Raw genomic sequence first — 13,412 nt, 5'->3', positions numbered from 1 at the left:
CATTAACTGAGTTCCAAACTTGAGAAGTCTGTGAGTAAATATTCTAAGTGCTAACTTACAAGGAAAACCAGTTAACAAAAATAAAATGAATACACCAAACAATAATCAGAAAACAAACTGCAATGAACTCCTTGCATTCAAACACTTCTTTCCTGGAGAAACTAGGTTACTTAGAAAATCAAAACAAACCCCCAAGAAACCAGCCAACAACCTATAGCCATACAAAAAACATACCACTGCACTGAGTCACTGTCACACCTCTGTAGATAGTAACTAAGAACAAAGGAGAAGGAGGGTAAAAGCTTCCTGTGATTAAATAATTTGCTAATTTATTATTCCTACATTTTTTTAAAGCATCTTCATAGTCTGCCAAAATCACTTTTTTACTTTCAAAATATGATCAGGTTTGCACAACATTTTCACACTTTGAGTTTTCCAAGAAGTGCACAAACCTCTCTGCCTTCTTTATGCAACTTATTTGCTTCATGTGCTGCAGCAGCCACCTGCTGGCTTTTCATCTGGCTCAACTTGCTATCTGGATTTCGTGATCTCGTAAGCATTCGCGTCGAACCTGCCGTGCCTTTTCCTGCGCCTGGAGAGTCGCTTCTTTCACCATTAGATTTCTCTCCTGCCCAAGGGAAAAAGGCTTTTAAAACAAACTTAAGAATTGGAAGTTTTCTATTAGTGTATGGCAATTAAAAAGATGCATAAAATGAAAGTCAGAGATACTGTTCTTATAATTATTATTATTACCTATGTCCTCTGAAGTCTGGGATCCCCTCTCTGCATTCTCAGCATCATCAGGAGTCCTAATGGAGTCGTTCTGCCCAGAGCCCAGCTCACTGCCGTTGCTGTTCTCAACATCTGACGGTAGAGGTGCAGCAGATACACTGCTACTGTTGCCAGGGATCATCTGACCAGTTTCTTCTACAAGAGAACAACTTCATTTTAGTTCTTCTTTTAAATTAGATCAAGGCAATTTTTTTGTGTTCTGAATTTTTCATCAAAAAAAGGCCAGATGAACATATTTTGCTGGACTGGAGGGAAACACCTATAAAATATTAATTCCCTCCAGAGCACTGTATCCATGGAAGTATATTTTGTTCTGTTCCAAGCAGTTTCAACTCCTACAGCTCTGAAGAGTTGAAATTCACACTTGCATGAAATATGAATGTATGTTAAATAGAAGACAATTTCTTTCCTATAGATGCACACACAGAGAACCCTCTACTGAGACTTTGTTTTGCTTTCAGAATGCGCATTTCATGAAATTTGGTCTTCCAGCAGCTTTTATGATTTTAACTTTTTTTATTCTCTTATTCTTTAGCTTACATCTTTCAGTTGACCTCCAGTTTACCACCAAGTTTTTGGCTGTCTCTTCTTTAGCACAGTAATTCTGAGGAATCCTACAGGTTTCAGGTCTGTTGGCACCACTCTGTATCTAAACTCCTCCTCTGGAAACTTCAAATCAGCCTCTTAGAATCTGATGGGTCTAAGTGTTGCTTCAAGCTCAGTAAGACAAATGAGTTCTTGGTCCTCAGCTGTCCTTGCTACTGTCTGTCTTGACAACTCACAGTGCTAAGGCGTACTGACCTTTTGACTAAAGCATCAGTGAATTGCAGCTACCTAGGAATAAATCCCTCCAGCTTCCCAGTATCAACAAGCTGCTCTTCCTTGCTCTTGACTGTGTGCAGGAGATACAGCTCAGCTTCAAAACCCACAAGATTTGACTGTTTCTAGAATTCTTTCCAAACATCAAGGATTCTGCTGATTTTATGCAAGGTGACAGAACAAAACCTGCTATTTGTGAAGCACTCACTCCTAGCAGAAAGGCCACTAGGTAAGTATTCTGGGGCTCTTAGAAGATCCCAAACCTGAATGCACCAGTGACCACCACTGCTCAATCCATTTCCCTTTTGACTAAGAGGAAAAATGAAACCATTTGTGGTGCGTGTTGTTTGGAAGAGAGTGCAAGCACCCAAGCTAGACTCTTAATAAAAGACTAATACCCAAACTGCATTTAACAAGGGTGGTGACAGACATTCTTGTCTAGCTTTGCATTTTACTTTTATTTTCCCCCTCTTTAGGGGAAGCTGCCTCACTGACTCTGGTTCAGTATCTCTCCCTGCCTCTGAAATGAGAGCCTCAAACGCAAATTTCATCATAGAACAGAAGTATCACTATGAATATAGTAAATGAGACATAAACAAGAATCTTCTCCACACACACACGCTTTCCTACAAAAAAAAAAAGCCCACTAATTTAGAACTAAGCTAGAAGCTTGGAAGGAGAAAAGTAATTATGAAAGTATAATAAAGAAATGATAGATACATAAGTGAAACTTTAAAAAAAGATACGAACCCATAAATGTCTGGAGCAAAGCTATAGGATACATAACTTTTCCATTAAACCTTTATGCAGTTATTTTAACTTTAAAATGGAATAAAAAAATATGAGAACAGATGAATATACTCGATCAAATATCTACAATGTATACTTATTGGCCCATGCAGTAGGAATCTATTAATAAAGTGCATTATGAGGCTTCCAGATTATGGATTAGTCCTAACATTCAGAATCTCCTCTTATTAAAAAGTTAATGACAAGGTTTGGATGCATTCACATTTGCAAGTTCAGGAACTGCAATCTGTATCTGAATGGAGAACTATTTCTGTAGGACAGAAAATGTTTACTACTGCATTTTGAAGCATAACACACAGAGTCTGACTGCATCACAGATATTATCTATAATTCTAAAATCGTACACTGGTAACTTATGGAATCAAGTCCCACTTATTTCCAAATCAAAAGTTTTAGAATTATTATTAAATAGTGTGTATGACTATTTTGGAATCACTGACATGTAGACCAAGACACGTTAGAATACAAGAGCCTCTGTGCTTATAATTCTGACATCTGTTTAAAATTCCTAGCATGACAACTTCAACCTTGACATTTCTATGCAATGCTTTACTCACTTGAATGAAAACGCTTTGTTTGTTAGTAATTCATACAGTAAATGAGAGGTTAAAGTAATAAACAAGCCAGCAGCAAATCAGAATTTGAAATCAACTTTGATAGGATGCTAAAAATCATTATGGATCAATATGGAAAAATAAAATCTACAGAAAATAGAACATAAAAAGCTTAGCCATAGTCATCTTTGGAAGGCATGGAAACAAATGCTAATGTCACAGAGGACCACAAATTTCAAGCACTAGTTGCAAGAAAATTAACTTTGGAATGTTAATGACAACGTAGCAGTAAAGGATGGCACTGCAAGCAAACAGCATGAGTGATATACGCTGTGAATGGTTTTAGTGGACAAATCAGAGAGAAAAACTTAACAGATTCCCCAAATTACAGAGGCATTGGTAACAGTGCCTTCTGTACCTGAGAGTTCCTGAGGGAGCTCTGATGCCACCTTCTTCTCTGCCACGTTGTTGCTCTCAAGGGTTTCTGACTGACACCCCATTGCGTTCTTCCCTTCAGAGCAACTAGTCTCTCCTGCAGAAGGATTTGTGTTGTTGTCATCAGTGCTTGATGTCACAGAGTTACTTTTATCCCCAACGACTGTTGCCTCTATAGTAAAATGCACAACAAAACTTTAGGGATATTCTTTAGTATGTCTCAGGATGTCATTTGGCATCAGCCATAGAAAGCAACTTCAGCAGCTTGGTTTGTCTGTTTGATAAAGCTGAAAAACACTGAGCTTTTTCCTTCCTTTTTTTTTTCTTCTATGAGACAGAATTGTCTCCAAATCAAAGAACAAACTACTTATGATGAGGAAAACAATGTTAAAAATGATGTGATATTGCTTACTGCAAACATGTTGATCACAACCTGCAAGTGCCACCTGTACCTCAAGCCTCCTGTATCTACAAGCTAGCAGTATCTAACTTGAAAAGTAGGAGAACTGGTGAAATTATTTAACAAGAAAAACCATTACAATATACAACCACGAAAGAACTGACAAGTATCACCTATTACTTAAAAAGTAACTTAGACAATCATGCCCCTCATCCCCCAGATCACATTAATACTTAAAAAAATGTGAGGATCTCAACTGAAGATTCACTTTACTTCAATGAAGTTGTTAAAGCACAGTCATAGTTTCCTTACCTTCTGTTTTCACTTTTTCTGCATCTTGCTCAGTGGATGTTTCCTCAATTTTATCTTGATCTCCAGATTCTTCCTTGCTTCTCTCAGCATCTGTCTGGTCATTATCAGCATCACTTTTGGCCTTTTCTGCTTCATCATCTGCTGTGGTTTTATCTTCCACTATTTCTCCTTTTCTTGCTCTGATAGTGTCCAAAATTTCATCTACAATAGAAAGTATGTTGTCATCAATAAACAAACCAACCACCACCTACAGAGCCACAGAGCAGAAATAACATGACATAAATGCTGCTGCTTTTCAATGAGACAAAAGATAACATCCAACTTCTTACTACTTTTTCCCCCACTTAGAAGAAACAATTCTGCAGATTTAATTCTTGATTTCTAAGAGTTATGCATTTATATGTGATGACTTAAATCCAATTTTAAACCTGAATCTTCGATATCGTCAAGTATTCCTTAAAAACAAAGTTCAAACCTTCTCACATTTATTTTGCTATTTATTTATTGCTCCCAGGTAGATAACTTAAGCTGGTGAGGAACTGCAGAGGAGATAGGCATTATTCCACACTTTCCATAATATTGGAGTAAATACCAGAGCTCTAATACTTTCACTACTCCAACTCCCACTGGATTGTTATATATGTAAAAATCAAGACAGTACATCAGGAAACATATGACAGCTAACACAGTTCCACTTCAACACCTGGAACAATCACAATCTGGCACACCCTAACCATATCAAGAATCCAAATCATTCAGGACATCCTGGAATACACAATGCATAGTCGTACAAGAAGTCAGCTCTAAATAGCCATGCTGGTAGAGGTACACCTGCAAGATGCTTCTCCATCAGCTTCTGTAAACTTCTTATAATAAAAGAAACATAAACTAGTATTTGATTTAAAGTACATCTGTTCCCATGAAACAAAATATTCTTACCATTTGCTGCTGAAAGGAAAGACTTGTTGTTGCCCCTTGCTTTATTAGTGAGGTCTTCTGTTACATCCATGTGCCGATGAATCTCCTCACGCATTTCTTCCAGAGTTTTGCATAGGTCAGCTTCCCAGTAATCCTTGTCTAGGCATTCGATTAGCTCTGCCAGCTGGATCTTTGTGCTGAAGTACCAGATTTTCTTATCTTTCTCACTTTCTGAATCCTCCTCTCTGGAAGAGTATTGAGAAAATACGAATTTTAAAATATCTAAATAAATGACAAACATTAATATCAGCCTACTTTTAGCAGAGAACTGTTAAATGTCAATACCTGAGTGTGAATAACAAATCACATGAGGACACTCACATGCACCCAATTTAGTACACAAATGCTCCTCTCTCATTACCATCCCCTCAGAATTTCTCATTACAGTGTCCTCAGGAAAGCTTTTGATGTGTCTCCTTAGAATTGGTTTGTCCAATCTGGCAACAAGGTTTATTCTCTTTATATTTACTATTACTGTAACCAGTAATCTACTACTGAGTCTCAAACAATTTGCAATGAGAGAGGTATGCTGCAGAATGTTTCTGACTGCATCTTCGGGAAAGAGCATTCACCTGTGAAACAACTGTCATATTTCCAACTTAATCAGAATACTACTAAAATAAGGTGGTTATGAAGTTAATAATGGCAATATTACTCAAAATTCAACTACTAACTCATCACAACTATTACCACAAACGAGACTTTTGGTTTTGATGATAAAACCTGTTGTACTGCAAAGAAATAGTTTAATTTCTTCCATAAAGGCCCTTGCTCATGAAAAGCAACTAATTCTACCTTACACCCATTTACTCCTCTAGGCTACCAGTAACTTCCCATTAGTTTTAACAGGTGAGCATGGTTAAGTTCAACAAGTTCTCTCAGAAAACAGCTCATTTCAGGAAGACTGCCCACATACTACACATCAAAAAGTAACAGCTGAACACTGACAATCATTTGACTCTATGGAATATTCCATGCCTGTAGACTTCCATGTTAAAGAAAACTTATTGTTTAAGCCACGTTTCCTTTTAAACCAGGAAAGTCATCTACTAACAGTAACAGGAATGGCAACACCTTTGTTACTGATTGTGAACAAAAGCCACAAAAGAAGACAAAGTCGAATACCCAAAATCTAAGATGGAAGGGGAGATGAGGATGCAAGGATTCATCTTTATACAGCAAGAGGAAAGAAGAGGGTGAAACAAAATGCTTAACTAGAAAGGACAGGCCCTACTGAATTTTTCCCTGGCAAACGTCCAATGGAAGCAGGGAGAGCAAGACACTGGCAGAGCAGTAATTGTAAGGCTGCTCTGCTCCTTACAAACACGACTGTACAATATAATGCTGTTGCTAAGTTTATACTATAATTATTTCTTAACTCACTAAAAGGGGAACTTTAGCTCTTCATTTTGAGCCCCTAGCTCATTACACAACTATTTGCAGCATAGATATGCCATTTCTACACCATCTTATATGACCTAGATATGCAACAATATGAACGCTTTCTATAGATCCATCATTCCGTGAAGCAAGGCTGTGCAAGTACCCATTTGCCAGTCAAGCAGCTCAGACATAGAGCCTTGTACACCTTGCCTAAATTTTGACAGTGACCATCCAAGCATGTTCTTTTTCCACATTCTCCCCCCATTTAGCAAACCTGAAACCACTGCAGCTATGCTAATGCCTCCAGGATACGTATGTATGTCACCTGAAAATCCCAAGCAACATCTCCCTTTTCTTTTCCCGTCAGTTCTTTCTATTCTTGTGTTACAAGGTTCCATTGGACTGAAAAGCAATTAGCTGTTATCTTCAATTTCCCTATGTAATCAAGAAAAAGCCTGCAGTACCAGTAAAGGTCTGCTGTACTGCAAGCCAAAAAAACCCAGAGCCACACTGTGAAGATTCAAAACACTAGACCACAAAGATTGTATTCTGCAGAATGCACCTAGAGCTAATCTTTCATTGTGCGATTCAAGTCCTACCCATTAAAGACCCGTTCAGATAATATTCTAGAAATGGACAATGAAGTTACCCAAGAGTATTTTATTTTCCTTTTACTTCATTTATACAGGGTTTTGAGCACAGAATTTCTCTTGAACTAAAGGCTATTGCAACCTTAGTAACAGAAATTCAGGAATTAGTGTTTTCTCTTGACAAAAGCACAGATAGAAAATGAAAAGGCAGAAGCTTGCTGTTATCCTTACACAAAACTCATCTTTGCTCAGACTTCTTCCCAAGACTCAGGTGTGTGCCAGTGGAAGCCCTGGAGTGCTCATAACCAACTCGCTAACAGGCAAAGAGCTACAGCAGAAATCATTCTATGCAATCCATCTGGCAAAGCTGATTAAGATTTAAATTAATAATGAAAATATTTAAGCTGACTTCCCCTGAACACCACCTTGCATTGGCTAAAGGGACACTACTTTTATCCTGTGAAAGGCTATCATGAAACAAGATAGAAAGATGCAAATTTACACAAGGACCAATTTCCAGTGTTTTTCTCTGGCGAGCCAGACTTGATGCCGGACAGGTCTACTCTGTCTCCAGGGGACTGTTGAGTCACATACATGAAGTGAGGCCAAGCAAGGGAGAGAAGAATCACATGAACATTTCCTACCTCTTTCAGCCTCCTGCACTGCCAGGAACTATTCACTGGCAGGCTTTAGAGGCAAGTTTTCAGACTGGTAAACTAACAACATTGAATACACTCGAAACTTTCAAGTAAAGTAGTAACAGTGGCTACACCCTTTCCCGAATTCCATGCTGATACAATTAGACACAAGAATTCAGTCACCTGTTTAAAGTAACCTATTCAAACAAAGATCCAAAACCTTTTTAAGTAATTAGAGAAAATTGAGCAGGTCTTGCTAAGAACATAAAGACCATGACAAATCTTGCAGAAAAAAAGATGAAATTGGATTTTTTTGACGATCAAGATGTTTGTAACTCAGGAATAACAATTTGTGTCTTGCTTCTGCTATCAAAATGAAAACCAAACAGTGTTTCATCTGCTTTCATAAATGTCTGACAAATCCAAAGCGTCTCAGTATTTCTAGAAAGAAAACCTGTAAGAACACTGCAGCAGTTTACAAGGAGAATGCAAATCAAAGCCCTAAATTTCCTGACTTGTTAACTTGCAGAAATGACCTTCACAAGCAAAACAAATGCAACAGACCCGGAGACATCATCCTAAATTCGTAACAGCTTGAAACAAAATACTCGGGAATTTATTTTCTCTTGACCACAGGATTGTTTTAAATCTTGTTGCTATTTGCTCCTGGGGATGTACGGGAGGAGATCTCCTCAGTGCCTACTTTTTCATCTTTGTAAAACAGAAGAGGTGGAAAAGAGAAGAAGATCACAACAATGGGCTTAAAGAAGGCTTATACCCTCAGCAGGTGATGAGCATGGGAATAAAAGTATCTGTGAACAAGAAGAAATCTACAAAGCCCTTTAAAAGATGGGAAAACCAGTGGTATGAGGGATTTAGAACATTTATAAGGAGAGAGAAGCAGTAAGAAGCCCTAAAACCCCCTTTGGAAAACAGAAAAATGCAAGAATTCAGGATTTCAGTTCCTTAATTCCCCTGGGCAAGATTTCAAATCAGTGTTTGTGCAGATTAGTTTTAGATCTGTTAGTTTCTTCTGATACATTTGATCACACGACATTGGTGAATATACTCTATTAATTTTAATAAACTTGATATGATAATATTAATGAATCTCAGTTTTTAGCATTTGGTAATTCTCCTTAAGTCAACCTTCAGTTATCCAAGACACCAGGTGTAGTTTGATCTTCTTTTATATATATATATGTGACATGGTTGAGTTTGCAGTACAGCATGCTTACTGAACCTAAAGGACATTAAAACTGGGAAGTACAGAGTTTAATATCTATGTGAATTATTAAGACTTACATTTCCCTGGAATTTAGTTATGTAGTAAATACTTCTGTGCCCTTATGAAGTGGCTTTGGCATGAAGCTTCAAGGCACATGATGCATAAATTTAATTATGCATAATTAAATGCATCAAAGTCCTATGAAAAGTCCAGTGGAATTTGTTGGTTCTGTACATCCCACACTGCTGTTGAAGAGAGCTGCTGCTGCTGCAGATCTACCAGAACAACTCACTATCTGTTTGCTTTTCCAATTCCATCAGCAGGATTTGAAATTTTTTTACTCCAAACCACATACTTCAGGAAGAACTTGTTTTGGAGGCATGCACAGGTACATTTACACTAGCAGAAGGCATGATGTCTAATGGCAGCAAGAAGGATAGGGACTAGTAGGGGAAGAATATTTCGACCTTGATGATCTACATGAGAATACAAAAGCAAGTCAGGAAACAATGGCTGAACTGCATTTCTTGCCTTCGTAAACATAAGAATACTTTTCCATTTACATTTTGAACTATTTTGGTCACTGACAAAACCTCAGTAAAATGGAAAATCCAATAAAAATTTTCCTTTTGCTGTATTGTTTACAGTTCTCATCTATTTTGATCTGAAACGGAATACTGATGTCTCTCGGAATAAATCCCAAGAAAGATACAAAACTTAATTCATAAAACTTGAAACTAGTAATTTGCCCACTGAATTCTTAACAGGAATGCAAAATCATTGAAAACCAAAATACATTCAACCTTTGAAGGTATCTTTTCTAGTGCAGTTAGAATTACTACCAGTGTGCCAAAGAACTTTCACCCATGCAAGATTTATTTTAGTTTAGAATACATTGAAGTACTGCCTGTATCAAAACTTCATGAGCATCAGGTATTACTCTTCATTAAGAAGAAAACATTGTTTCATAGATTAAGTTTAGTCAAAAATAATCACCAACCTGTCTGTGTACTGGGGGCCTGTTTATCTTAAAATGAGCTCCGGAGTGAGTGACACTGGATTTTTTAATGCTAATTCCTAGACCTCCAATGGCAAGCAGAATATAATTGTTCTGCCAGTACAGTAGAGCAGTGAGAAACCCCTATCTTTAGAAGAACCTTTTCCTCAAGAGTTCTCAAGAGAGAACTCAATTTTATCTCAAGAGATAAAAGTCATGCACTATAAGACCGCAAGTTATGAAAACAAAGGTAATTAGAACAAAAAGAGTTTCAGTTGCATGCCTTTCACAACCAAGCTTTTTGCAAAAATCAAACTTTCAACTCATTTTCTGGAAATGGAAGGTAGAAAATTATATATGAAGCAATGGAAGAATTAGGATTTCAACAGCTTCAGGCTGACCATCACATACTGCTGAACCATCTGAATGAGACACCACATTGTAGAGCATGTGAGTGAGTATAAAAAAAAGGTAGGAGTAGAAAAGATTACTTGATACTACTGTGGCATTTATAACCCAGGAAACTAAAAATAATCAAACATGGATTCTTTCTTCACAAGTGTAAAAGAATACACAGGAAACGAAAAGTGGTGATAATTAATACTTAAAGCACCATTAGAGAAATTCACCGTTAGAGAAAGAGCACTGTATTTTAAAGGACCAAAATGAGTCCTTTGAAGTGTCTTGTTTCTAAGATGTTAACACCATCAACAGTCACCACAACCCCTTTTAAAGACACAGGCTAATATCTTGACCTTCAGTGTGAAACATTTTTTGTGCAATTCTGTTAAAGTACCCAGCGGTGGCTTATTTTCTCCATAATGCTGAATGGAAAATTGTATTTCAAGAAATCTAGTAAAATACCTTTGTTTTTCCTAAATTACAATACTATTGGTTTCACTTAAATACTGTTTCTTTGCCACTATGAGAACAATTACCTAAGAGCAGTCTTTTATAAGGAAAAAAAAAAAGTATCTTTAGCTATTTTCCTGTGAAAAAATGTACAATACTCTTATAATTTCAGATTCAACTTTTCAGGTAAAAACAATAGGACACAATGCCCTCACTAACAAGGGTTTGATTAGTATTAATGTTTTGAGATACATTAGTATCTCAAAGCCAACCAGTAACAGGAAACTTAAATATACAAAGTAGATCGCTTAAAGACCGGCGTTTCTTACTATTTTGACTTTCTTTACATTACAGAAGTGTTCACATACAATATTTTCTGCATTTCTATTTAAGAATTGTGCTGAATACATTCAAGTACCTTTGAAAGTCTTAGCTTCAAACCAGTAACAATATTTAACAGCCAAATACTAGCTAAGCAGGTGAAAGTATACAAAACTAGTGTCCTATACACCACGTGATCACAAAGAGAGTTAATCTACTTTTCAGTAATTTTTACAAGAAACTGGAGAGTTCTTACTAAAATTCCCTGTCTTTTCCTCACATTCACGTGTTTTGGGCATATTAATATTAAGCCAGAGGCCCTGGGGTTTTTCCCCTTTTTATATACAGACCATGAGAATACTTATTCTGGAGAAAACTGATGGATTATTTACAGGGAAATATTTACATAGAAATTTTCTTACAAAACAGCAAACAATGGTCTTACCTAATGAAAGAACAGTTTTAAGATGGCAACAGCAACTTACAGGATATATTAAAAATCCATTCGATGCAATATTATTATTCAGAAAATACTAAATAATTCCTTTACTTACATAATGATTCTTCTGTTCAGGAACCAGTATTTTCGTCTATGCCTGTCATATCCAATAGGTTCATGTCGAATGTAAGGTTTATTTTTTTGGATTTCAGCAACACAGTCAGTTACTCCAGGCACCTTATGTGCTACGCAGACCTCACACTGCCATTCATCTTCTGGTACCTCTTCAAGAGGTGGTTTCACGCACTCCAAATGGTACACAGCTGAACAAGTTTCACAGCAAAGCAAATCCCCAAGTTTGTGACAAACCCTACAATGATCATCATACTGAATAACACCTTCTGACATTAACTCTTCACGTGCAATGTTTGTTGTAAGAAACTGATCCACTAAGAACTGCAGAACTTTGATTTTATTCTCTACTGGTCCATAAGGATAGTCCTCTGTCTCTTGGTAAGGAAGAACATGATGGTATTCCTTGTCACTCTCACAATATACCCGCAGAACCTCTGGCCACGTCATTCCATCTATGAAATACAAAGTGGAATTAACGCTATCTTTGAGGTCAGCAGGTCCAAAGGTAGTATTTGAAGTGTCTTCTTCACGTAAAACTGCTTTTAAAAGCACTATATGCATCTCTGCCATAAGCGTGCACTGCTCTTGACTTACCAGAGCAGCACAGAAGTCCTCAAAACGAAAAGGAGAGAGGCGTAAAACAGTGCCAAAGTTCCTTAGTACCTCATAGATGGCAATAACATTCATTATATGCTCACTAGGCACCATTAAGTCCTCTGAGGATTTAGGAAACTCCAAGGGTGGGATATCTTTTTCTTCCAATATTGGAGAACGAGGACGATGCACTCTTTGTCTTCTCCTACCTGGAATAAAAAACAACAATAAGAATCTTGCCATTCAGTGGTCAACATGTTTAAACACCTATGAGCAATGACTGTGTCAAACTTTCTAAGCCACTGCAAATTAAGGATTCACATCTTTAGTTACATGTGATAATTCATCTAATAATCTTATACTTTAATTAACAATATGAAAATAAAACACATAAGATAGCTGAAGTATTGCTTTAGACACTTAGAGCAGCTGCATTTCCCATGTAATGTGATGAATCTTTGAAATGACACCTAGAATTTTGTTTAAATTATTTAAAAAAGACATTTCCTTCAGCCAATATATTAATTTAGAAATTTTTCTCCTTTTTATTCATGACTAGTTTATCATTCCTTCCTGGAATTTTAACTTTAAACTTAAAGCATCGAGCTTCAGACAACAGATATTTCGTATTTAAATATTGCAAGCTATTTTCCTGTCCAGAGACAGCACACAGAGAGATCATTTCAAGCAGATGTCTTAGGACATCAATTTCAACCAAATTAGAACACAAAACAGAACCTAAATCACTTTCTCCACTACCTTCTAACTAGAATATTTATCCTGGATACCTACAAGCCAGAAACAAAAGTTAAATGTGATATGATACGAAAATTATTCAGGAACTCCCGATCTTTCAAAACAAAGCACAGAAAAAACACTTCAATAAGCCAGGAGATATCTCCACAGAATGAGGAGGCGGCAGATTTATGGAAGGACAAAGCCTAACACAAAAAGCTTGTCTGAAGAGCTGTTTCACTACCTAAAAGAATAGATACTGAGCATAATTAATTCAGACTCAGATGCTAATTCAGATGAGATGCTACACCTTCTTCCATTTAATTCCACTATCCTTGATGCCAAGCAGAAGGGAAAACAAAAGAGGAAAGTTTCTGTACATGGCACTACCAGATAGATG

General features: G+C 36.9%; 1 protein-coding gene across 1 annotated transcript in view; it reads right to left on the bottom strand.

Annotated features, from left to right (window-relative positions):
* The window catches only part of BPTF (bromodomain PHD finger transcription factor), a gene marked incomplete at both ends in the record, with an annotated part of 42,463 nt that overhangs the window by 18,099 nt on the left and 10,952 nt on the right, over nucleotides 1-13,412 (bottom strand). The window contains 6 exons of the mRNA XM_010018887.1: nucleotides 453-628; nucleotides 754-927; nucleotides 3,394-3,582; nucleotides 4,123-4,323; nucleotides 5,062-5,285; nucleotides 11,664-12,486. Of these exons, the coding sequence (XP_010017189.1) occupies nucleotides 453-628; nucleotides 754-927; nucleotides 3,394-3,582; nucleotides 4,123-4,323; nucleotides 5,062-5,285; nucleotides 11,664-12,486 (1,787 nt within the window). The remainder of the gene's footprint in view (nucleotides 1-452; nucleotides 629-753; nucleotides 928-3,393; nucleotides 3,583-4,122; nucleotides 4,324-5,061; nucleotides 5,286-11,663; nucleotides 12,487-13,412) is intronic.

Source organism: Nestor notabilis, unplaced genomic scaffold, assembly GCF_000696875.1.
Source record: "Nestor notabilis isolate BGI_N333 unplaced genomic scaffold, ASM69687v1 scaffold3027, whole genome shotgun sequence".
NCBI lineage: Eukaryota > Metazoa > Chordata > Aves > Psittaciformes > Psittacidae > Nestor > Nestor notabilis.
This window is presented reverse-complemented; position numbering and strand designations above follow the sequence as displayed.